General features: G+C 44.0%; 1 protein-coding gene across 2 annotated transcripts; it reads right to left on the bottom strand.

Moving 5' to 3' along the window:
• Positions 1–628: 628 nt before the first annotated feature.
• On the bottom strand, positions 629–25,783 carry LOC128910460 (glycerol-3-phosphate acyltransferase 3). Of its 2 annotated transcripts, none has more exons than XM_054203690.1 (12): positions 25,629–25,783; positions 15,316–15,388; positions 9,757–10,027; positions 9,185–9,259; positions 8,589–8,678; positions 8,290–8,383; positions 7,757–7,872; positions 6,225–6,280; positions 5,659–5,744; positions 5,000–5,116; positions 4,449–4,528; positions 629–3,613 (listed from the first exon to the last, which is right to left on the bottom strand). In XM_054203690.1, the coding sequence occupies exons 1-12, from the start codon at positions 25,770–25,772 to the stop codon at positions 3,487–3,489; spliced, it is 1,329 nt and encodes a 442-aa protein (XP_054059665.1). In that variant the 5' UTR covers positions 25,773–25,783; the 3' UTR covers positions 629–3,486. The 2 variants fall into 2 exon arrangements, with proteins under 2 accessions (XP_054059665.1, XP_054059664.1); XM_054203689.1 differs by having other exon boundaries at positions 630–3,613; positions 5,000–5,128.

Here is a 25,783-nt window from a genome sequence, read left to right on the forward strand (position 1 = left end):
CAAGCGAGAATTTGCAGATCGGATAACACCTGGAGCATCCACTACTTGAGTGGTACTAGTCAAAAGAAAGAAGAGCAGGAATTACATCACATTTGCTAGCCTGGTGCTTAGTCTTCTACAAGTTATATCAGATAAATATTGGGGGTGGGGGAGGGCGGCCAAAATCTTAACCAGAAACCTCTATCAGTCTGTTCAGTAGTGGAGAGGACAATCACATTTTTAAGTACCTTAAATGTCAGGGTAAAACAAAATTTAGATTTTGGCCCAGGAGCTTCCAGAGCAAATACTGAGTTTTCCCATAAGAAGTTTCCAAGGACTCTCAAGTATTTTCATTAGGTCTCCCTCACATCAAGCATAAGTTTTCTGTGACAGCCTGCATGTTTAATGTATTAGAGGCAGAGCAACTTCACATGATACAAACAGAACCCTTGGCTCTACCCACTGTGGTCAAGGCAGAAATAGCATGTAGATTTCAGCAATCAGAAAAAAATTAGTGACATCTGAATTGGGTCCCATCACCATCTTTAAAACCAACTGCCTGGGTTTTTTTGCCCAAAGCCAGCGAGGAACACGTAAGTTTTGTCAGAGTTTGAAAGGGGTCACCCCTTCACTAAATGCAAAGGTCTTCCTCTATATCTAAACAAATTCGGTATATGGGACAGAACTATCTCTTAGTAGTCACAACTGCTGGTTCAGCCTTTCTGAAAATATTGACAGATATATGAGAAGCCTAGGGATATAACAACAAAAACCTATCAATTCTTGCCTGGAATGCAGTCAAAGAATAAGCAAGAGGACATTTTGCTTAATAAAGTCTGTGATGCCTCTTCTTATGGCCATACAGATATACTTTACTCAGGCAGTCCTTAGTGCCACTCATACAGCTAATTTATTTAATTTTTTTTTTTGACAAATTGTCTCCAAAATAAGGCAGATTGTTTAACAGTGAGTTCAGCGGAGGCTATTTGTAAATCCATTGAAGTCACAGATCCTAAAAACATTACAAACTCCATTTGGCTTTCCAGACAACATTTCATTACAATGTCATTGTATTACCTTATTGTCATCATCCTTTGATTTAGCAGGGCTTTTTTGCCTTAAAATCCAGTTTTACCTTAAGCAAGAAGCAAACTGCAGTCTTTGGTTTCCCAAACCTCACAATCCTGTTGCTGTCAACATGTGCACCTAACAGGCCATCCCCGTGAGCACAGTTAAGTCTTCAAGAAACACTGCATGCAGTTCAATTACTGATGATCAACTCAAAAGCAAGAAGAAAGCAGAAGGAGATCAGCCCATAAACTGACTGAAGATTCTTTTAGGAATCATGAATTTAAGCCTTCACCAAAACAATTCTTGTTCCACCTACAGAGAAATACATCACAATCCATACCTTAGAAGAAATATTCTATATGTACGTACCCCAGTATTTATACATAATAGATTAAGCATGTTACTTAAGTTATATTTTATTTTTTGTGTGTATGCACGTGCACACATTGCAGGCATGTTTTTAAAAATTAAGTTGTCCTTACAAAGCTTCCTACCTTGAGTGCAATCCAGGAAAGCTCAACCTTACAGCTAATATCGGTAAATTATGGCAAACACATTCATTAGCCCAAAGCCTGCACGACCAGCTCATCTTAATAGTAATAACATATCTTAGTTCAAAGTTGAACTGGGTTCACATTAAACAAAGAGCCTCTTGCTGTGTCTCACTTGTCTTACCACTCTTTTAATATAAAGAAGTTTGTTCTTTAAGGCCTGCTATGAAACATGAAAGCATTTCTTTAAGAGCCCCTTCCCAATGTTTTCTTTCAAGGTCACATACCTCCAACAGGCTTCATGACCAGATTTCTGAGACAAAGTACAGTATGCTGTACGCCTATATAATATTCAATGAGTAAATGTATTTATCCTTGTCCTCATGGACTGAGGAATAATGGAAAACAGATCAGGAACCCTTTTTTGGGAAAATATGCTCCATCAGATTTTTAAACTTGATTATCAGCTGTGGAAAAGCTATTTACTTTTTTTTTCAGCATTAAATTGAAAATTGCTTTACTACAGGAAAAGACTACTCACAAATGAACTCAAGTTTGTTACAAATTTAGAAGCTCATAGTTGTCTTCCCGTTGACTGCAGATTCATTAGTTGAGTCTCCCTGATGTGAGCTGATGTTGTAACTTCAAGTTCAGTCTGCACGATGAATCCCTCCTACTCTAGACAGGACAAACACTAAGCCATGTATGTTTCTTAGAGTCCAAGGAGGGTGGGAGTAGAAGGGGCAGAAAAGGAAAAAGTCAGGTTAGAAATCAGGTAAGAGCTCAATTACAACTGTTTCTTTTTGTCACAGTGACTGAAGTTTCCATGACCCTAATTTCAAGTTTTCAGGAAACATAACTTTTATTACAGGTGTTTAGAGAAAAGTATAAATGCCACACAAGACCCATTAGAAATATAGAATTTATTTCTCTTTACATTCAGACAGCAATATATTGTAGATTTGCACATGCCACGTCTTGTATCATAGGTGACTTATGGATTCTATGTGTATAGTTGTGATAGCTATTGCTAGCCCAGATCAACACAAGATGTGTTTCTGGAGTGGCTCTCTTGAGATCTTTAAGCCATTAGCAGCGATTTTTGCGGAAGGGTAATCTTGAAAACCCACTTCATAAAAACTCATCTGTCATAGCCTACATTATCCAGCTGCTTACTGTATCTTACCTTCCTTTAAAGGTCCAGAGCTCAAAAAAGCAATTTCAAAAGTAGCAGAGGACAGGGAGATTGAGGACTTGCCCCTAATCTTCCCTCAGGCAACGGTTCTCAATAAAGGCAATACCATGTTATAAGGCCACCAAACTCCTCATGGTCCATGAACTGTGCTTTTGGCAGGGCAGCTCCCTTCCCATTCTCTAGGGTCTATAGACCTTGCTTCCTTTCCCCGCCTTGCACATCCAGGTGCAAGCTAACCAAAAGAGTCAATGTCACAGCTCTGGCAACATCCTGAAACATGTTATTTAAGTCACCTACAACTAAAAGACTGTGAGCAACAGGAAGAGAGACAAAATTTTGTTATGTTTAAAGCTTCAAAGGACCATGAACAAGAGGTATCTTCACAACCAGTGTCCTGACAGCATCGGTTCAGTGTACTTCCCTTCATACTTACAAACTCAGGAAAAAACGCGGTGCTTTTTTCCTTTTGTCTCTTAACTCTCCACACATTCAGCTAGAGAATACCAGGAGCTGCAGTGCATCATCACAGGAAGGCGGGGAGGGACAGGGGAGTGAGAAGAGAGAAAAGGGAGGGAGAGATACAGAGACACTGCCCTTGGCAGGCTCTGCACCAGCCATACAGAGAATATGCATACGCGTCATAAGGGATTTTGTTGCTCCAGTTTTTGTGTTGGTTGTTTTTTTAGATTGAAAAAAGACATTACTCCTGCTAAGGCTGGTTGTGCAAAATTAGTTTTCAAGAACCACCGTTCAGTCTGACTCTGTTCCTGTAGACAGACTTCCTACTGATCCATTTCTCACTAGCATCTTGCTGTAGTTTTTCTGCTGTTCTTCTCTGAAAGTGTCTTTGACTTTTGCTCGTTTCAGACCTCCATCCCTGGAACAGAGCAAGAGAGAAAAGTAACCCATCATGACTGTTACCGCTATTGTTATCAAACTATGTATTATTTTAACTATCTTGGTCAACTCTAGAGTCCTAACCTGAAAAGATTATACAGAAGGCTTTTCTTCAGACTTCTAGAATATCCAAGTTTAAGCATATTTATTACAACATTTACCTTGAGCCATAATGCATATGCAGCCCAAATTTTGAGTTTAGCCCATTAAAGGGGCCTACTCAGGTTGGTAACAGATTGCAGCTACCACAGAAATCTTTGCCAGCCTGGGAAGCTATCTCCCTAGACTGCGGAGGCAGTCAATCTTGTGCAACACCATAGCTGTCTCTTGCCTTACAGAGGGCCAGCTAGGCCTCATAGTTGAATCTTCTTGTTCTCTTCATCAGAATCTTGCTCTCAAGTTTGTTTCATACAGTCCTATGAAATCTAGGCATTATGCTGCTACTTACTGGATGTGAGATAGCCACAGCAGAAAGCCTCAAGCCCTGTGTTTTTATTTTTTGTTGTTCATCAGTTTTGCCAAGTAATTTCACTTCCGCTCTTTAATCTCAGCATGAGTCTCAACATGAGAAACAACTGTGAAGAGACCTTCTTCAAAAGCATCAAGCCTTTAGGTGAAACACACTGCTACATGTTCCAAAGACATCATGCATCTTTTTTATTTTTACTTTCACATATGTGCATGTAAGTTACTCCCTTGTTTTCTCTTGAGTGGAATAAAGTTATACTGAATGTTTACTGTCACAGAGCTAAGGGAGGAAGCACCTCTCTAACAACAGAGAGTCCGTGAAGTCTAACAAGTATGGCATCACTCACCAGGGAAGTTCAGTCAGTCCTCCTTGGCGAGCAATGGCTGACTTCACTCTGTTGGCAAACTGAACAGCATCTTCACCTTCCTTCAAGGGTCATAAATTCAACATTAAGCAGAGAGAAGTGAATTGAAACAGACTTCCATAACTCTTTTCATCTGCTGCCTCATCAAATTAGCTCACTGCCAAACGATCTGTCCCTTATCATGCCAACATAATTTAATGTTCCAATGTGATAATAATTTAGCTCATTTTTCCCCTAAAGCATTGAAATTAGGGGAAAATTTTGCTCCAACAGGATGGAACATTAACAGCAATGCTACTGTGAATAGCAGTATATTTACTGCTATCCTTTGCATATTTGATGCGCTGCTGATGGTACCAAGCTGCATCAGGAAAAGCTAAGTCCAATCATACAAAGTCAACACTAACGTAAGTCCAGTATAAAACTCTGATTTGGAGACATGGGGCGAGTAAGGGTTTTGGCAGGGGGTGGGGGGGAAAGTAAAAAGAGGTACTTGCAGAAACAGTTAGGTTCTTAAATCAATGCTAGATTACCTCTCTAACCATTGGTGGCAGGTACCACACATTGCAAACAATGGCCCAGCTGGTCATTATTCGCAGCAGATAGCTCACGATGTTATATTTGCTGCTGTTCCAGAATGCGTCTCCAAACTGAGGATCATACTGTAAGGGATCACAAAAAAACAAGCGATAAAACCCTTTCCCCGCAGACCATCACAGCCTGTCTCAGAACTGACATGGATGCTTTCAGTCACATGCCAGAATAAGAGAAAATTCACAACTGACATGTTTGCTTAGAATGAGGCTTTGGAAAAATTAGCCTGTGCTTATTAGTGCTGCTTAAAATTACACAACAGAACCAGCAGCAGATGTCACCCATTTCCCCGGACAGCCAAAAGAGCTAAGTCTGCTGTGAGCTGCATGCTTCTCTTCCCTTCAGCACTGGAAAGGACTAGCTTGATCTTCCTTCCAGCTTTCTGGGGTCACCCACTAGATCCTACCAACCAGGCTCTACGGGCTGAAAGGCTTCACTTTCTCATTTCAGCCACTTACACTCTAGGAGTCATCCCCAGCATGTAACCAATTGCCAGAGCTACTGTGCTTTCATTAGCAGCTGTACTAAGAATGCTTCCTACCACCCTGACAAAAACAGGTCCCAAACTTTGAAACAGCAGCCAGCTATTTCCACTTACTTTGATTGCAACAGGATAGATTGTCCCTCCTATTTCAAAGCTCCCCTTCTTGAACATCATCACAGATGTGTTGTTTATGCAGGTACCTGTCCAGAAAAGACACTGAAGTAATTCTTTCACACAGCCTACCACATTTCAGTAGCAACACTACATCAACATACAGGTCTTACGCTCACTGAGAAGCAAATGCAGGCACTTTATGAGCAAGTTAAGCAATTCTCCCCTGCTTGCTTTCATTCTTTGTCTTGTGACTGACTCCCTGAATGAAGCCAGAACATGGGTGAGACCAAAAGCACGACACTAAGGTTAGCACAGTGAATCGATACGCACAGGGCAAAAGAAATAATCTTCTCATTCTTCCACCTACAGCTTCTGCCAGGAGACCCAACAGCCAGGGACAGTATTGTGCTGTCTTCATGTAATCTCACATTAAAGATGAAAAACAGGAAGGCCCTAATAAAAATCTATGCCCGAGATGAAGATACATTTGAGGACCAGAAGCCATAAGAAGAGAACAGGGATGACATTCACATTGAATGGAAATAAGACACAGTTCAGCTTCTTACCTTCTGGAAAAATTAAGATCGGGAGCTTGCTTTTATCTGCCACATGTTCCCTCAGTCTGTGGAAACAGAAGGAAAGCTTTAAAAACAGCTCCTTTCCACTCTTCTTTCCCCAGGCAGGTGGCTCAGAAATATCTTCACATGTAACACGTTTGTTTGAAACCAAAGCCTTTTACTGGACGCTAATCTGCACTTGCTTCTGTGCAAGCCATCCCCTAGGCCCCTGCAGCATTACACTGAGGCAACATCCTGTTTTCTTTCCTCCATATTCTTTTATTAACAACTGCCAAGAAAGACAACAAGTGTATGCTATTAAGTCAGTCCAATTAACTCTGATCAACTCAACCTGCAAGAAATTGCCTACAAAAGAAAAAAAAAGTCACATGCAGTGGTCCACCCAGGCTCTGCTTACTTAACAGCAGATTTCTTAAAAGAAGACCTGACACCTACAGCTCACACTACTTGAATAACACTCGTCTGACTTGATGAAGCTGTCCTGCTGTGCAGAAGCCAATGAGGTGGTGAAGAAGTTATGTCACAATGAACCTAAAAGTCCTCTAAAAATTAGGAAGAATTTCTGTCACTGTACTACAGTGTTCATGGGTATGCCTTTGGTGACATTCTACAGAAAACTACCTTTGTAAGCAGCTCAAGTTTATAACTAAGCACTTTTTTGCCACTTACCCAAATATGCAAAGCTTGTGAGCCACTAGAAATAACAATTTCGAATGATGTCAAGACAATTTGTGTCGCAGAAAGCTCTTTTTTCTCATCAGTATTTCTCTTCAACAGACAGTCCCAGAATTTGAAGAATCTTCACATCCTTTCAAAATGCATATCCAAATCCATCAGACATTAGCTATTATGCTGATGGCTACTTGAATGAGGTGTTCTGTGACAGTCTGCTGCAATCCAGACCTTACCAGAACCTTTGGTCTGAACCACATCGCCCTGTATAAACTTGCCAAGCCTTCCTTGGTGACCTGGGAACCTGACATTTTGACCTCAGTCCACTGTACTAAAGTCCACCCAAGCAGGCATATTTGGGTCATTCTGAATGCTCCAGTTTGCTGCATGCCACCCTTCCAACTCACTCCAAGAACTGCTGTTGAGCCACTACTATACTGACTACTTCCACTCCTACCTACATCTATCAATTTGCAACGCCCTGCATCATTCCAGCCTAAAGTCGAATTAAAGTGGAATTACAGATAATTCATATCCCTGTGATTAGCGGTCATAAGCAACAGTCATAATTTGGAACAGGACAATTAGATATGACTCCTGCTAAAAGATGCTTTCACAAGTCAGCTTTTTGCCCTCTTGAGATCCCAAGGTTCCAAGTTCCCTGTTTCCCATTGCAACCTCATCAGCTTTCTTGGGCTTCCATCTTTCCCAAGCTTTAATTCCTTCACTCGGTCTTTGATCGTTCAACGACTCTTCAGGGATTACACACCCGCCCGTGGTCCCTCAAGCACTAGTAGGTACAGGCACTACACCAGCACTGCAACGCCCGGCTCCAAGCCTCACCTCACCTTTTTGTCACTAGATGGCGGTCTTTGATTTCCGAGCGTTCAAACCAGACGTGAGGACAGGCCTTGACTGTGGCTCTCTGAATAACTCCCATTAATCCACCGTGAACCTGGCCGACCTGCAAGCCCAATGAGGCACATCAGCACATGGAACACCTGCAAAGCAGAACTTCCTCTTCCGATTTCCCCTCAAAAATACCCAAACACACTGGAGACTGCAAACCGGGATTGGGCAGTGCCCACAGAAACTATTAAAACACATTCACTTGAAAAGGATCTCAACACATGCATGGAAGCATCTCTCACATATTTCACCAGATGAAGAGCCTAGCATTGACACTGACCAGGCAACTTCACCAGCATGTAACTTGTGGACCAACTTCAAGACAATTTACACTTTTCCCCACTAATGCCCAAGTTAACATCTCTCCTGTGAAAGTTAAAAACTCAACTCCACAACCAATACCCCACAACCTTAACCTTTCCCTTTCCTGGTCTCTCTCCCTCTGCTGTGATCATCATGGAAGTCCTCATACCATTGCATAGCATCCATCATTTGTCAAAATGATCGCATCTATCGGTGATGTGTGGTTGGCAACACAAATTCCTCCTTTCTGAGGTTTGTTTTCCCTGCAATTACATAATTTTTTGTTAGGCTAGTAGGGTACTAAGCACCACATTACACACACACTAGTTCCATAAAGCTGTCAGGTGAGTCAGCATCCAGCGTGACATTAATCTGCATGTCAGGAAAGAGCTGCCCCATTTCAAATGGGATACTCACACACGTAGAAGCATACACACGCTTTTGCTATCCTAACATAAGCTTACTTACTTGTTATGGTAACAGATAGTACCAGACAGAGCTCTGACAAGGATGCGGGAGCATGTGAGGTGGACCAGTTCACTCAAATAGTTTTTCACACTGAAAGAAATGACAAGCATCAGGAGGATCCTGGAAAGCAGCCAGACACACATGCAATATTCTCCATCCTACTCAACACAACTCAGGGCTGATGTTTTCCTGGTACTCTGGAGCACAGAGGGATATTCCCAACTCTATGACTCACTTCCTACAGCAGCTCAGCCAAGACATGTCATACCCTTGGTCTCACTTACCTAGGCAAGGCTGTCACCTCCTCACTGGGTATTTTTTTTTTTAATCCCAGCACCGTTACCTTCCCTACAATGCTCCCTTTGAGCCTCTCATGCAAGCAAGAGGAGCCCATCAGAAACCACCAACCTCAGTGTGAAGCCTGGAAAGAAGCCAACCTCAGCCCAAGTTCAAAATGCCACTAAAAACAAGGCCACAAGACGGAGCAGACTATCGGTAGTCTAACACTTGTAAAACACGTCCAGTCCCAATCTTGAGCTGTTTGCACTGATACAACTTGGCAAGTTCATCCCTCACACACCACACACACTACCTACCTGCTGTTTGGCAGCTGTCCTACCACTGTTGTCCCCACAATCATTGAGGTAATCCCAATGGCAGCAAGGGTAAAGCTACAGACAAAATACACATTAAATGAAAGTAAGCAGTTTTGCTCATTTTAATATCACTTCTCCCTTTAAAATGGAAAGGGATGGCAGAAATTCAATTATTCCTCAGATACTTGACATATCCAGTTCTCTAACACAGTAATTCACTGGCATATTGTTCAAAATCATGGTCTGGCAAAGGCGGCAGATTCAGATACCCCAATGCATATAGTGTCAAGGAGTTTCAGAGCTCACCCTACTCACACTTATGTTGCCAATAGACATGACTCAGGAGAAGCATTCACAGAAAAGATAACCACTAGCCCTATCTACTCTACTAAAGGGCAAGTTAAAATTTTCTAAGTGGCTTCTTAACCATTCAAAGGAGAGTTTAACACAGTTCATCTTCTGTATCTGCTAACACTGCTTTTGGGTTAAAAAAAGTGAGATAACGTTTCCCAAGAAAACACACATTTATGCATTCACAGACTGACAAAATCCTCAGCAACTCATGAGCATACCGTAGGGGCAGCAGGAAGCAGTACCGCACTATAACCCCAATGACCCACACAACAGTCAGCCTCAGGCTGATGTAGTGGAAGTTGACATTAGTCCTTGTGAGGAGATTCCAGGAGACCAGCTCTTCAGAGGAAAACCTTTGCGTGACTTCATCTTCCACAATGGCCTCAAACCCTTTTCTGCAGAAGTAGAATATGTCAGAGAATTCAAAGTCCACTCGATGCAGACGCGCAATTTCTTTCTCCATAGGCGTTTCATCTCTTTCAATGATACCTTGGGAAGGAAAGGGTAACCATATGAGGAAATCATTCTATATATAAAGTCATCCTCCAAGCTCTGCATTACTAGAGAAGACAAGTTTACTGTCAGAGCCCCTCCTATGACAGCAGGATCAGATGGGTAGCTGAACACAGCATACTCTTCAGTAGGCCAGTTCTAGCTTCCCTTTGCCCCATAAACACCTTGAGCAGCAAATATATCAAGTTCTGTTGCTCACTGAAGGTGAAGCAAAAAGGCAAACCCTTTTCCACCATCTGACAAGCCCTCAACTCAGCAACTTTATCCAAGACCACCTCATGCTTCCAAGTGAGACCTTGGCCTTTCCAGTCCCATCTCTTAGTGCTTTGTGTTTTTAAGGGCATTCAGTATCCTCCATGGAGGCTTCCCTGTTCCCTAGGCCCATCTCTTGTCAGACATTCTGGTGTCCCGCAACCACATTCAGCTGAGAGGCACTCTACTACTACCTGCCAAAGCCCCAGACCACAAGAGCTACATCCTATCTGTGCACAGACCAGCTTTGAACCAAACACACCTCCCTTCGCAGCACAAATCTCTTCTGTAAATACAGATAGGATCCCACTATTTTTAATTTTAAATCAAACAAAGGAAAAAAACCCAGAAAACACAAAGTCAGAAAATTGTGCCTAGATGTGCCTTGATGTAATTTAGTTTGGAACTAACAGTTGTGTTTCAGCTAAACTCTGCCCATATAATGCCTGGCAACGGAAGAGAAACCTGGGGAGTTCCGAATTACAGTACAAATAGCAAGTATTCCCTCTCATCTCTCCTTTTTGTTTTTTATACTTATGGTCTGATAAGCACCAATTTCTCACGAGAGCTCTCAAAGGCAAGGACAAATTGTGTAAGCTAAATATAGAGATCAAGTAGCTGCTTTCTGGTAGGCAAGTCTGGCTCCAGAAATTGATGGCTGAAGAAATCTAGAATAACATTTAACCAGAACAACCATCCCCTGGGACACTCAACTAGGATTACAGATGTCCAAGTTCAGGATGCCACTGTCAAGACACCCTCTGACAAATTGCGTAATCTCTGTGCATCCATGTTGAGATAAAAAAAAGGAAATGAGGAAGCACTCAACTGTTTCAAGCTACTAGACATTTCCCCACAAATGCACATCCCACAGTGTGGAAGTCTGCATCCCAAGAAGTCTTGACAGCAGCAAAATTTTGTGAATATATTTGCTGCGCAAATCACACACAACATTTAAATTACAAGTGACATGGAAAATCTTTGTATTGCACTGTAGCGTACACATGGGATAACACAAGAAGGCTCAAGATACAAGTCCCACAAATCACTGTGGTAAACACTAAGTGCAACATGCAAGAGATGTCACACTGCAGCAAAACCTATTAGCACCTTCAGTTCTGAACTTGTCTGGCACAACTCGCAATTCCACCAGCAGACCGTCTTAGTATGTTGTCCTATCACTAGCCTGTAACTACAAATTGCTAATACGGCACACCCGAACACCCACATGCCCTTCAGGATCTAAATTACACAAACATGCGTCACATCAAACATTTAGCAGGACAGACTACACTTGTGTCATAGTTTAAACCCAAACCAGAGCTCTGGCTTGTGGTTCAGTTTTTCCTCTCAGTCAGTCCCTTAAACCTCTAAGCTGTGAAACATCCAGGACTGTAGGTGAGTCAGCCCAACCTGCTGCTGCTGGAGTGGGAAACAGGTCACGGCCAAGATATTGGCTAAGGGAACACTCCAGCCCCCATCACATGAGTACCACTCTTCTTTCCAGTTCCCAGGAGAACTGGGAACACTTCCTCCTTATCCAGCCCCCAGCTCAGCATCAGCCAAGCAGCTGGCTCTCCTGGCTCCTGCTTTGTGGCTGAAACCAGCCCAGGGTTCAAGGTTAACACGCTGCTGGCGCAGCTGCAATAGCATGACTGTAATGTCTTGCCTCACCAGCCTGCACTGTCATTGTCACACGACACCCGCATGCACAAGCTGCCTTGTAGCATTGGAACAGTCTACTCTAAGCCAAGATCTCAGCAGCACCTGAATTTATTATGAACAGAACTAAACATATGCTCCTCAGGTGATGTACTTAGCCTTCTTGTAATCAGAAGTAACATTTAACAGCCTTTAATCCCTTGGCCGTGGGCAGAGCTGAGTTTGCCAAAGACAGCTAAAAGGCAGCATTATGGAGGAGTACGGCAAACATCACTCAACCAAAAAAAGCTGTATCCACAGCTTTACTCAGTGTCAAAGCATAAGCCCTAAGCCTTCAACATACTCAAGTCAGCTAATTATACCAGGCTCAAACTTGACACCATCTATCGACAGTCACACTATCTGCATAAGATTTTCTTTTAGTGGATATCACTTTCAAAACTCTGACTTAACAGCATTTTTGTGTTTTTGAAACCCACCAACTAGAAGAGCACTGCCTTTTGCCACAGCCAGCAACCACACTGACACCTGAGAGTTGGTTATTCAGCTGCAATGAGATAGACAACTAGCCTCCAAGTATCTGCTCAGACAAGAGCTACCATTGGGCCCGGCACATAAACACATTGTCCTCTAACAAGGACCTTGAGGTGACAGCAACAGGTAATTCCCCACACAGCAACTACACCAGCCAACATTTTTCTTGGGACACCTTATCATACCACCACAAGGGCACCGGCTGCCATTTCTGCCAACAGATGCAAAATACACCAGATTTGGTACTGCAGAGAAAGGTTATGTCTCTTCAGTCATGCTTTCTTTTGTCTGCCTTATTGAGGGACACTGGATTTTAAGGTCCTTGGGAAGGACCATTTTTGCTCTGCCTGGGAACGGGAAAAAGTTGCCCTTGCACACGCATCTGCGATGCTCCCTCCCATCCTGACCCACCTCCTAGTGAGGACTAGATGGGCAGGAAAGGTGAAAGAGGTGCTACACATTCCCCTTCAGCATATAACATGTATATGCATACACACACATAGACACTTACCTTTACCCTGTTTTAATCAGCTACTCTGTAATTCATTATCACTTGGAATTTCTCCTCCCTCAGTAAATATTGTGTAATGCAATTGGGCCTCTCCATCTGCTCATGTTCTGTCACCTCAACGGATGCCAACTTACATACTGCACTGTTAGACCTACACCTGCCCTTGCCCTCAAGTACTTTCATCCACTACAGGAACACAGACTCCTAGCAACAAGAATAACTCCTAGTAATTAGTAATTACTAATTACTCCTAGTAATTAGTCCCATGCATAAAAAGCTCCCAAAAGCAATATACAGAGCACAGCCTGGCACTGCTAACTCCATGTCTCCCCTGCTCCCCATACCTTCTCAAGTATGGAATAGTTAGACTCCATCTTACTACAGTAAGAGCCACCTAGAGTGCAGAAAGGTTTTAATTTTAATTTCAAATATAAAAGGACATTAAAAAGCGTGCTTCAGGCCACCATTGCACTTGTGTATCCCCATCCATAAGACTGCTTGAACATAGCCTGCATGCAATCATCTATATGAATTACCTCAGGCCATTTTTACTATCACTAATCCTCCAGGCAGTGGAGTGCACCCAGATTAGTCCAGGTTCTGAACAACAGTACTTATTAGCACTGCACACCTCTTAGTCACACAGGGAATAGGTACCGGTAGCTTTACTGAAAGATATCTCAAAGAACATGATCTACTAGCTCGGTCCTCTCTCTCTTTACCTTTCTTTTCTAGAGAAGAGAAAACCATGTGCCAGAATGATCACATGTCTAGCAAGACAAGAGCTCCTACTGTGTGGCTAAAGCAGCACAGTTGGGTCTCTTGCCCTCTCACTGACCCGTGACTTGATGAGACACTCTCATCTCTACAGGGAGAAAAAGGATATCTTGCTGCATCGCTGACAACCTGTGAAACACAGATAGCAGGGCACTGACATTATTTGCAAGGATCGCTCACCTTGCCTTCCTGCCACCGCCAAAAAACCCCTACAACTTTCAGGACACTTGTGAGTGATACAGGACGCACTTTTTCTCAGCCCCTTTAAAGTCAACAATTAAAAAAGACAAATTTTAACCTGTTTTAAGAGCTGCTGGGCAGCACCTCCAGTTTATTATTACAGGTGGTAACTGACAGTTCAACCTGCTACCATCGGAGTCTGTTTCATGCCTGGCCTACAGACTGGTACTATACCAGTGCTTACAGTATTGATAAGGATACTCCTTTGGAGATGAAAACACAACCAGTTCAGCAGTTCAGTCCCCTTTATTGTATCTTGTTCACATGAGCTAATTTGTAGAATCAGGTAACAATTGACTTGTATACTAACTGGCAAGCAGGTCCTGTTTCCAGCTGTGCTGCCTAATGAGGGAGTACACAGAAAATGCTGACACTGCTGTCAAATGCAGTCAGAAACTCACAAATCAATAGCAATACCAAGGAAGTCAAGAATCTGGAGAAAACCCAAATGCTGACTGCAATGCTTTGTTCAGCCTTCTGCGATTTCCTGGGCAAACAGACTGCTCTCACTGTGCTTACAGCTCCAAAGCCTTACACCCAACTCTGACCTAGTACAGCCTACCACGACACACACAGAGTATGCGTTAAGATATAGTAAAAGAACTCATTTCAAAATTAGGCTAAAGGAAGAAATATGAAGCAACTCTTCAGCTGTCCTTCTACAGCCAATGAGCATAAGTAGTTCAACTGGCAAACACTGAGGTAATTCCAGGGGCCAAAAGGTGAATAGTAGCAGACTGAAAAGAGGGAACAAGTATAACACTACACACTTCCATTCAGCAGTCCTACAACAGAAAAAGCACTGAGCCTGGGAAAGAAAATTGCTGTCCACTAAACATTCACATCACCTCAGAGATTATTAAGTGTACTCTGATGCTGTTAGGACTGAGATAGTTGACCAGCCACCCTGCAAGCAGTGACCTAAAGACAGATTTCAAGACCAAAAAAAAAAAAATTAAGCTCATTGTAACTCACAAGTTTCTCTCAACTGACAGTTTCCATCTTATGCTCTACTTTGTTTTGTTTAACTTAATGTTATTTCATACCCTTAATTTCTTCATCCCCTGGTTTCTGAACCATTCAGTACAAGCCAGTAAAAGAAGCATTTCATTCTGCAGGAACAGTGCTCATGCCAGTAGCATTGCAACACAATTCGATGCAACAGCTAGCTTGTAACCACCCCACCTCTTCTCCAGTTCTCTCACACACACATCTAATGTCTCCATTTGAAAAGGACTCCATTCTCCTACTTTAGTCTTATCAATTTGACTTTACCCCGAGCTCTCACCATTGGCAGCAGGAGTCTTCAGCATCTGTGGCCGTGGCTTTTTGACACCTTTTTCTATCCGTATGGTGGCCCACTGTTGAAGAGAAAGAAAACATTAATTTCACAAATGTAGTATTCATTTAAGAAAAAAATCACCTAAGAAAGCAAGAGTTAATCAAAGATATGTTGTGATTTTCAAAGAGTATCTTCATCAGGTTCCTCAGATATGTTGAAACAGCTATACACAGTTCCTCTGAAGAAACACTGCCTCAGTGTACTTAATAATGAAAAAAACCACTCATTGCTAGTGAGTACTTCCCAACTCTGCTTGCCAGTGCTCAGAGAGCCAACTCAGTGCTTCAGAGATGTTTCAGTTCCAGTTCAGATACACAGACACCAAGAGCCTGATAAGTCTCCATCAGCCTTGCTACTTGCACACCAGCCACTGAGTCACAGCGGCACGGGAAACTCCAGGAGCTGAGCTAGACAACAGACTCTGAGCACACACCACACATGCTCACAGAGCCGACAGACACATCACAACTCAGTTTGTCTTCTTTCAGAGTAGTTTCACCATACTGAGGAAAAAAAAAAAAAAAAACAACACACTAACTGGGTTAAGTCAAACTAAGGCCTGCACACAGCTAACTTTGCTAAAAACCAAAAGAGCATTTGCAGTCATAGAAAGTGTCATTTCAGTTTGGTCTCAGTCCAAAGAGAACTGCACCCAACATTTTTCCAAGCTGAACAAAACTGAAGTATCCCTTGACTCTGCAACTGTTCATTTCTTGGCATTTTAGAGCTCTGAGCACCACAGAAACAGGCTAAATCACCAGCCCTAGTGTATAGCCGCAGAAAGCCCCCTCCCCTGCTCTTAGGAAGGGCTGCTAGCTCACTGGGGTTAACCTGCTCTTTTCTAGTGGGTGGGCTGGGAGAAGGACATTGAAATAGTGATAAAGTAAGCTCTGCTCTCCAGCAAGTGTCAAAGCTTCACAGCAGCTCCACACCCTGCAAACCCCTGTGGCAGAACCACACAGGTGTCAGGAAACTTCCTCTCACTTCCAGACCTGAATGGGCTGGAGCCAGTTTAACCTGTTCTCAGGCCAAAAGGCTTTCTTGACCTTCAGCTGACTCAGTCCCACACAGTGCTTTCAAATAGCACTTCTACCTCCTATGTCAGGCTTCATTTTTACTGAGTTAACAATTACAACCCCTTCGCCACCCCAAAGCCTGCCTGTGATGACAGAGTAGCCCTTCTAGCCTGGATTCTTCCTTTCCCTACATGGCAGCTTTGCGAAGGGATGGAAAGCTCAGAGGACTGACTTTGTGGCTCCCCATTACACACACTAATTCTTCCCCCATGAGACTTAATTCTATTTCTAGGAATACTGTTATAATAGGCATTTCCAAGACAGACAGGTGACCTGGCAGAAAGGAGTTCATGTCAAAAGATAAGGATATTATCCTGTTCAAACCGTAACAACTTAAACAGTATCAAAGGCATACTTTGTTTTAACAGCATACAGATGGTCCTCGCTGGTCTGCGCAGAAAGGACCCAGCCCAATGCTAAACCATGCAGTTTCCAACTCCCCCCTCCAAGAGAACTGTGGGCCCTTTAGGATGCAGTTCCCTTTTGAAGGGTCAGTATTGTGACTCATGGCATTATTTCCACCACATAGCTTCCCAGGAACAGCCAGGACTGCTTACTCTACAAGGTCTTGCTGAATCACAACCTCTCCTGCCAATATATTCACTGATTTTCTCAGTTCTACTGCTGCTAAGGCAAGAGCTATTCCAGAAACTAATTTTACCTGTAGGAGTAACTCAGTACTTTCCAGCTACACATCATCCTCAGCAGTGCTATGGCCATAAAATTTCTGGGAAATACCAAAATTAAACATTGTTCAAGGAAGAAACTATTCATTTCTACATTTCTTCTACTAAATGGATTTGAGGGTACAGGCAGACCAGCAAATCATTCTCTGACCAGACCTGAACCCCTGTATTCAACGAATTAAAATCTCCATAAGCAGGTAAGTAACTTATTACACAGAAGAGTAAGAACATACTTGGCTAATGGTCTCAGCTAGCTGAGAAAGAAGTTTTCACCTTCCAAATACTCTCAAATGGGTAAATCAAAACCTAGCACTGCCACCTTTTGCTTTACAAAACCCGGGAGAACAGTTTCTGTTTGGTGCTCAGAAAGAGCATGCAACACTCCCTTCACAATGATCTTGCTACAGAAATCCTGCAGTTGCAAGTTTACGCCAGACAGTGTCAAAAAGTTTGAGCCTCAGCACAAGCCATGAGGACACAGGCTATTGAGACATGCCTTTGTAATGCTCCAAAGCTTGTAACATCCTACTGCACTGCAGCAACTTTTGACACTTCGCTATACAGAGGAGGCAGTGGACTGCCTACAGCAGACAAAAACTGCAGGGTCATGTAACCCAAGTAAGTTTCTACTGCTTAGACACATTTATCTACTCTATCCATAAAAGTACATTCCTGCTTCCAAAGTGGTCTGACCTTTGGCCCACAGGTTCATCTAACTCCAGAAAGCTGCAGTACCCCACCTGGGAGATGGAGAGGACAGGGACAAAGAGAAAGACTGAAGACGACAGTTCTCTTTACCCATGCCTTCCCAGGAGATGGGAGCCCCGCCACAAGCTTGACACCACGTTGCACTAAGGTTGCACAGAGCATTCCGGGAGACCGCTGACTTGTGCTCCACAACTCAATAGTTGAGGCAGTTTTACTTTTGGCAACAGATCTCCCAGGGGATTTAAGTATGCTTCATAAGAACAGCAAGGATGGGACCAGCTCCCCCTCTTGCCTCCCTCTTGCCCAGGAGCCTTTGGGCATTCATAAGGGCTCATGTCTACCAGGTGCTACAGCAGACCAGGTTAAAGTCCTCTATGCCACCTTTCTTCTTCCCTCAATTCATCATATTTCCAAAAGCTACGCATGTTCCAGTAACCAAACAGCAAGACATTTTTGTTTAGCTTTACTTAATCTAATCCTTCCACTTAACTCTCAGGCACCCGAAATAAAGGGACTATCAAAGCCAAAATTTGACCTTCGATCAAGTGAAAAGCTTGTTTATAGCCAGTCTGAAAAACAAGAGACGCCACATGCAATAGTGTAATTTCCCTTCCTTCCCGCTAGCTAGGGGTTTGCATCATCCACTGCCTTTTCAGCTGGTTCCTATGCTAAAGAGCAACTTTATGCTACAAAGAGCTATCACAATGTAGGCTGGTCCATCCCACAGAGGGGAAAATAATGTATTTGTGTATTAGAGATCAAAAAGTATGAAACAAAACTATAAGCCATTGCCTCTGTTCTACTCGGGAAACAAGCAAAAAGCAGATTGGCAGGTCTTTTGGATTTATCACTTACCAGTAACACTGCCACAAATCTAAGTGGCTTCTCCCAGCTTGCAAGCTGGTGCTAAGCTGGCAATCTTGAGTACCTTGGTGCAGACCCAAATCTTTAGCAAGGATTCCTGAAGCGATTTTGGGAAATGAGTATAAAACACCAGGCTCCTGAACAGATTAAAAATACTTCTGCAGATGGGGCTACCCACTGAACTAACACAAAGTTTAGAAAGCAGCGTGATCACAGAAACTACACAAACATCACCGCAGTCTGATTTTTGAAATTTTGGTATTCCATCTGCCCAAGACGAAGTAGCTTGGACACTTTAATCACAAAAGGCACAGTCCAAAGATACCACACTTCACTAGGCAAGGAAAACATATCAACCTTTCCCTGAGAAGGTTCCTCATAGGAAAGGCTTCTAATTTATCAGCACCTTAAAAAAAAAAACCAAACAAAACAACAAAGCAAACACACAGCAAGTTAACAGCCTATACAAAATGGCCAAAAGATCAGTTTCACTTATGCATCACCGAGCAATTCCCACGTATGTAGGACTTTGAGAAAGATCCAGTTAGACCTCAGAGGCAAAGAAAAATCACACATTATTTACCAGATGTCAAAAAAGCTTATCTCCAGATAAGGAACTACCTCCAAAGCCAAGCTTGACATGTTTTTTCATGAAAGCACATGTAGCGATACTTTGTTAGGATCAATCACAAGTCAAGTTCTTAGGAACACTTCAGGGACTCCCTGCTTCCCTAACAGATGGAGCTTTGCCTTTCACCCGTTTATCACCTTTACATCACCACTGGCTTAATAGCAATGCTTGACGATTATTCAGAAAAGGAGAGAATTACTGACAATGACTGATATCTGCAGTCATACGGTGTTCCCCTTTTTAAAGGCACTGTCAGGTCATGTTCAGAGCAAAAGTTTATGTGCTAGTTTAGCTGAGTGCTCCTCCTTGGAGGCTCTCCAAATCTCAATAACAACAGAAAGGTTTCATAGCACCTCCCACACAATACTACATCGTTTAACACAACAAAATCTGCATGCCAATTATTGGGTTGTTTTGTGGGAGGAGGAGAGGAAAACACCACCACCAAGAGGAGCAACCATTTCTGAGTGAGGGCAAAAGGTCCTTCGTGGTCTCCCATGCCATCTTTTCCTCATTCTGATGGGACATCCTTGCCACTGCCTCCAAGCAGCTTTCCAAATTCTTCCGCACACGTGAGTTGTATATCAAGTCCTTCTTGGTGGACAGGTATCCAAAGAACAACAGAGAGTCCAACTTCAGCGGAAAATACCAAGGGCCTCAGCAACAGGAATGCCAAGCAGCTGCTTTTACACCAGCTTCACAAGATGTTACTTTAAGGTAAGCTCTGAATACAGCTGCTGGTTTGTTTGGGGTTTTTTTTGTTTGGTTGGTTTTTTAAACAACATTTGCTTGTCAACAGTATCAGAAATCCCAGCGATCACACGCTGTGAAACTGAGAGCAGCTTCAGGTCAGGGCTGTTGACCAAAAAGATGCTTGCGTTAATTAGTGCTGCAACCACCAGCAGAGGGGTAACCCCAAGCTCTGCCAACCTTACTTATGTGCAAGGAGCCTTGATTATTAAATCTGTGGAAAACATACATAACGGCCTTCCACAGGACTGGGGTCTAGGTTAATACAGCCCAGAGATTTACTTCAAGATTATGCAGCAGATTTGCTAAAATACTATTCTGAAAGCCAGTCCAAGCTCTGTAAACAAGGGTGCATCATTCACATCAGGCACATCTCCAAGACATGCTTCTTGTTAATGTCTGAGCTGACAGCCTTCGGAGTTACCCTCTCACTTCAGAGCTCTCCAGTTCTCCTCTGCCCAGCAGTCCTTGAAGGATACCAATTACACAGAGGCCTTCACTGACACTGCGCAATGACATTAGTCAGCAAAGTTGCTTCAGAGGCCAGTGAGTTACAGAGGAAACAGGCAAAAACCCGCAATGATTCACCTATTTATTAGCTTACACATTCTCCTTTTCCCTTCCCCGCCCTTATACCCAGCACCACATGCAATCCTGATGGTGGTTCATGAGAAGAAACTGCAGCCTGGCATACTTGGGACAGGCCATAACAGCCCATCCCATCTAACCTGCACAGCCACAACTTATAGTTTGACCACAGGCACCAAAAGGTCCTTTTTTTTCCCCACAGGTATATTATTCTCAAGTTTAGGTCCATCCACATCACCAGGGTCATCTGCAACACAAGTACCTTTGACTTCACCTCCTAGATACCAAATAATGTTACGCCCTTGCCTAGCAAAAGCACGTTCCTTGCAGGGCAGCATAATAAGCTATTATAAATTGCTTCTGTTACAAGGGGCTGCTACTAAACCCAGATGGATCAGTTACTGGACATTAAAAACACCTTTAACTTCAACCATCTGTTGTGCATTACAGCACAACTGGCCAAACTAACCACCCACGAAATGCCTTCTCTGCAAACTGCCATCAAAGAGCCTCCAGACCAGCGGGTGGGAAGGGTCCTGCATTCAAAGTGCTTGCAGCCATCAACAAACCATTAGCCCAAAATACACGATAAGGTGATGTTAGTTTATAGCCGGGCTGCTTCTTAACAGAAGAGTGACCTAGTAACTTCATTTCCCTCAGGCTAGCTCATTTCTTAATATTTCACAAGTAACATGTACTAAGTTTAAAAATACAAGACAGTTTTCCCATTAGAAAGAGCAAGCAGGGCAGTCTGTACAAGCACTGCTGACAAGTCAACCCTGCTGTATCAGGGAGCCAGGCACACCCCGATGGTCATAGCAGACTCCAGGGGGAAAAAAAAGTATTGGAATTAGTTCTTAACAAGGTGAGCTGCAATCTGTCAAGTAAGGATCGTCACTCAGGGGGCTCATCTCTACTGCCAAATATATAGGCATACATGCTAAACTAGTCCTCCAGATTTTCTACAAACTGATGGAAATAGAGAAACAGATTGCTCTGTGGTACTGGCTGCTCTGTGGGCCTTAATTAAAGATAAATCACTTCCTGAAATGCCTTATTTACTTCCCCACTGCTTGGCAGGAGACCTCAAATGGCATGCTTGCAGGTGTCTTAACCCCAACTCCTAAGTAGAGCTTATAAATGAGGCCATGGACTGAGACAAACGAAAAATGAGACTGAGAGGTAAAGACAAACTAAATTTAAAATTGGAAGCTATCTGGCAATGTTTAAAAACAAACAGGGAGAAATGCAGCACAGTAATGGTCACAAGAAGCAGTCCCAAGCATTTCAGTAATAGGAAAGACTTCTGTGGCAAGTGATTCCACAAGCATCAGCACAGCAGGTGACTAGCCCGGACTAGCTAGTCAGAGCAAACACCTGCTGGAGATGCTTTTGTAGCAGTAATCGACCATTAAAAAAAGCCAACATGCTAACGTGGTGCCAGAGATCCCTCTATTAACACTGAAAGGAAAGCTACCGGCAGAAGCAAGTGAGCAGTTTCCTATAGACTGCTTAGTTTGGTAAGGCAATTCAGAAGCAAATGGATGTACTTTAAGCAATACCTACATGATGGGGAAAGTAGGTTTTCTAACAGTGAGTAGTCTGCTTGCTGTATTGCATTCCTCTGGTATTAGCATAGCTGGTCATGCTTTTCTGCTCTTTTTCCCCTTATCACATAGAAAAAAAATACTTATATACTCCACATAAAACTGGTCACCCCTAGTGCAGTACTTAAGGGTCAAATGCAACCCACGACGCATGTTCTCAGCACTGCCATCTGTACATGCTGCATTTCGCTTAGAAGCATGTGCCTTGCTGAGGCAGCCCAGCATAGAGAAAAAGCCATTGTGCACCAACTGATCTCCATTGTCAGTAATGGCAGATCGTCAAAGAACACTCTGTTCTTCAAAGAAGCTTCTCCCCTCCTTTTTCTTGGACCATGCTTGCAGCACTGGGAACAAGTTTCCGGCCTCCTGAAACAAGCGGGAACAGATTTGTTTTTATTGGCAGGAAAAAAAAAAAAAAATCAAGCACAAGCCCAGTATCATCCTCAGCTCACTCCATACCACAGCCTAGATGACAACTGAGCACCAGACTCATTTTTATATGCCTTGTTTTATCTGACATGGCAGTGGACCAGCAAACCTGCCACAACAAACTGTAGACTCTCCATCTACTTAGTCCTAGACTACAGTGCCCACATTGACAGACTTGGACCCTTGTAACAGAAAGCTTTAATCTGACAATATGGGCTCACATAGTCACTATGTCCGCCCACTATGCAAATGTGTGAGATATAAACAGGCAAAGTCAGAGAGCAACTCGGTATTCAGCTGTGGTGCACAAACAGCCACCACTTTGCAGACAGTTCCTGCCATTTAGCACATCAAAGAGGCAAAGGCATCATCAGCGGTGCCATCCAGACTGAACACTCCGCAGGCCTAAGAGCCCACCCTCCTGCAAAATGACAGGGGAGACCGCCTGGGAGATCCAGGGCTGGAAGGTAAAGAGGAAGCTTAAGGAAGCCACTAAAATAACCACTGTGCTGGAAAAGAAACGTCTAGATTTGGCACTTCAGGGCATATTCTAGTGCCAGAGATTGTAGGTTGTTTGTTTGGACTCGACAATCTCAAAGCTCCTTTCCAACCATGAAGATTCGATGATGATTCTAAAAGGTCTCAGCCATCAGAGACTGCAGCACCCTATGATTCAACATACCCACAAAACACACTACTGCTTCTCAGTAGAAAGGCTGCATGCTCAATTCAGCAGCCCAGGAAGTTTCAGACACCCAGGCAACTGCACAAGTTTAGCAGCTATGTATTTAACACTTTCCATTGTTAACGTGATTTTTGGCAGGGAAGAGTCATCAGGTGCAACAACACATATCTTCAGGGGCTCTTGCGGGCGCTGCTTGGAACTGGCTGGCAGACTTATCAGGCTGTCTGTCAGGCTGCTGACCAAGCCAGAATGAACTGTAAGCCAAGGAACACTTCACAACAAAACACTTCCAGGGATTCTCCCCGTGCAGGTATTCTGAGGGTATAAAGAATTCACAGGCCAAGCTGAGATAAGTGGATTAGCTAGGTGGATTGAGCTTCTTCACTCTTCCAGCAGCAAGTCCAACTTACCAGACTCTTCTCAAAACACTTCCCATTTTGTCATTGGCTTTTTGTTTTTTTAAAATATATATGTAATATTTATATACAATATAATTATGTATTAATGTATTTTTAATGTAATGAATGGCATGTAATTCCAGAAAGTATTTCACGTAAAACTAATGGCAGCTCTCAAGATAAGTCATTATTTCCTTCCTTAGGCATCAGAAGAGCTCTTACTCTTAGCCTAAGAAGTCACCATCATCGATATGCTGTCAGCTACTTCTCCATACTTCTGAGCAAGACATTATCAGTCACCTCTTGTCGCAACATTTGATGACACTACAAAATAACGATTAATGATCTAAGAATAAAGAATGTAAATTGTGGTTAATCATAGGTGAAGGCAAGTCATCCAAACAAGACTATCTTACTGCGCCATCTGGATTGCTCCCTCAGGCCAGTGTGACCTTCACCTCCTCAGCTTTTGCTATCCAAAAATTTTTTTCCAGTAACGATTGCATCTTGTACCATCTTGTACCAGCAATCCTCACACCATTCAGGGCCCCAGAAAGTACTTGAAGCAGGTTCGTTCTCACCAAAAGCCTTAAAATAATTTCAGAAACATTTAACACATGCCATTTTTATTAGCCGAGCACCAAGGATCTTGAAGGCACTGACGTACATGAGCAAGGTTTGACTGAAAACCTCATGGAAGAGGATGAAATTAGGCAAGACCTACGTTCTACTCACGTACTGATGTATACTGCATTGCCACAGATTGTGCCTTGCATCATTTTCCCTTTAGTCCTTACAACCGCTTTGTTGGTTTGGGTTCCCCCTCCTCGTTGCAAAAAAAAACATAGTAAAGATTTAAACCGGATCACTTCCACCAGCCATTTTAAAACCCTCTTCCTCAACACCACTGTGAGCCTCAGAGGGAACGTTTTCACACACATATGAACTATGTCCCACCCAGAAAGCAATTCCTTTGCGAGAAGCTCACTTGCCCAGAGAATGTGGGGGAAGATGGCGACTGAGGTGCTGGACACACTCAACTCAGATGGGAATCCGCTTCTCTGAGCATCAGCACTCCTGGCACTTGCTGTCACAGGCGCTGGGAATGCTGCCAGACACTTACACCCTCTTAAGAGCATGACCCGGCACCGTTTCTCTCAGGTGGGGAACAGCTGACACCAAGCAGAGACAACCGCGCCCAGGACATGGGGCAGCCTCAGGTAACAAGGTCCATTTGGCGCTCCCGCAGGTCCAAGGAGCATATGCCAGAGTCTGCACAACTGCTAAATTCATATAGATTTAGGTTTCTGCCTAACGTCTTGAACTCCAAAACTACAGACACAGATGATGCCAGACAGGACATAACCTACCCCTCTCCCCCACTGCCCTCGCTCCCCCAGGCCGTAGGGGGGCAGGCGCTTCTCCAGGCTCCAGCCCTGACAGGGCCTCAGGGGCGGGAAAAGCCGTCCCCGTGCCCTCACACCTGCCCGCGGGCCCTTCCCGCCCGCCACCGCCCCGGGCGCGGCTGGAAGCGGTGGAGCGGTTACGCAGAGAGCCGGGGCCGGCCAGGTCTCCTCCGGACGAGGCACAAACGCCACGGTGCGCTGCCGGAGAGAAACAGCCGGGGCCGGGGGAAGTGGAAGACGGGCTCGGCCCCCTCTGGGTGCCCCCCGCCTCATTTCGGCCCCGGGCGACACCTCACCGGCGTCGCCATTTTGGAGTCCCCCCAGGGCGGCGGGACAGGCTCCGGCGGGCCGCCCCCCACCCAGCCCCGCGCGGTGCGGCCCGGCGAGCGAGAGAGGGCGCCGGGCTTGAGGGGACGGCGGCCCCCGCCTACCTCCAGAGTCTTCACCAGGACCCACATATAGGCCTCGGAGATGCCCAGCGAGACGCCCAGCGCCGAGGGCACCACGATGAGGGCGAGGACCAGCCCTAGCCACACCGCGCCCACCCGCACCACCGCCCACCCCACCTCCTCCATGGCGCCCAGCG

This window comes from Rissa tridactyla, chromosome 5 (assembly GCF_028500815.1).
Source record: "Rissa tridactyla isolate bRisTri1 chromosome 5, bRisTri1.patW.cur.20221130, whole genome shotgun sequence".
NCBI lineage: Eukaryota > Metazoa > Chordata > Aves > Charadriiformes > Laridae > Rissa > Rissa tridactyla.

Excerpts from the sequence above, each read along its gene's own strand:
- LOC128910460 (XM_054203689.1), bottom strand. The coding sequence starts at position 25,772 with ATGGAGGAGGTGGGGTGGGCGGTGGTGCGGGTGGGCGCGGTGTGGCTA. Across the intron at positions 5,745-6,224 it reads GATCTTAATTTTTCCAGAAG|GTACCTGCATAAACAACACA; the intron begins GTAAGAAGCTGA and ends TTTTCTGGACAG. Across the intron at positions 4,529-4,999 it reads TGCCACCAATGGTTAGAGAG|GAAGGTGAAGATGCTGTTCA; the intron begins GTAATCTAGCAT and ends TGACCCTTGAAG.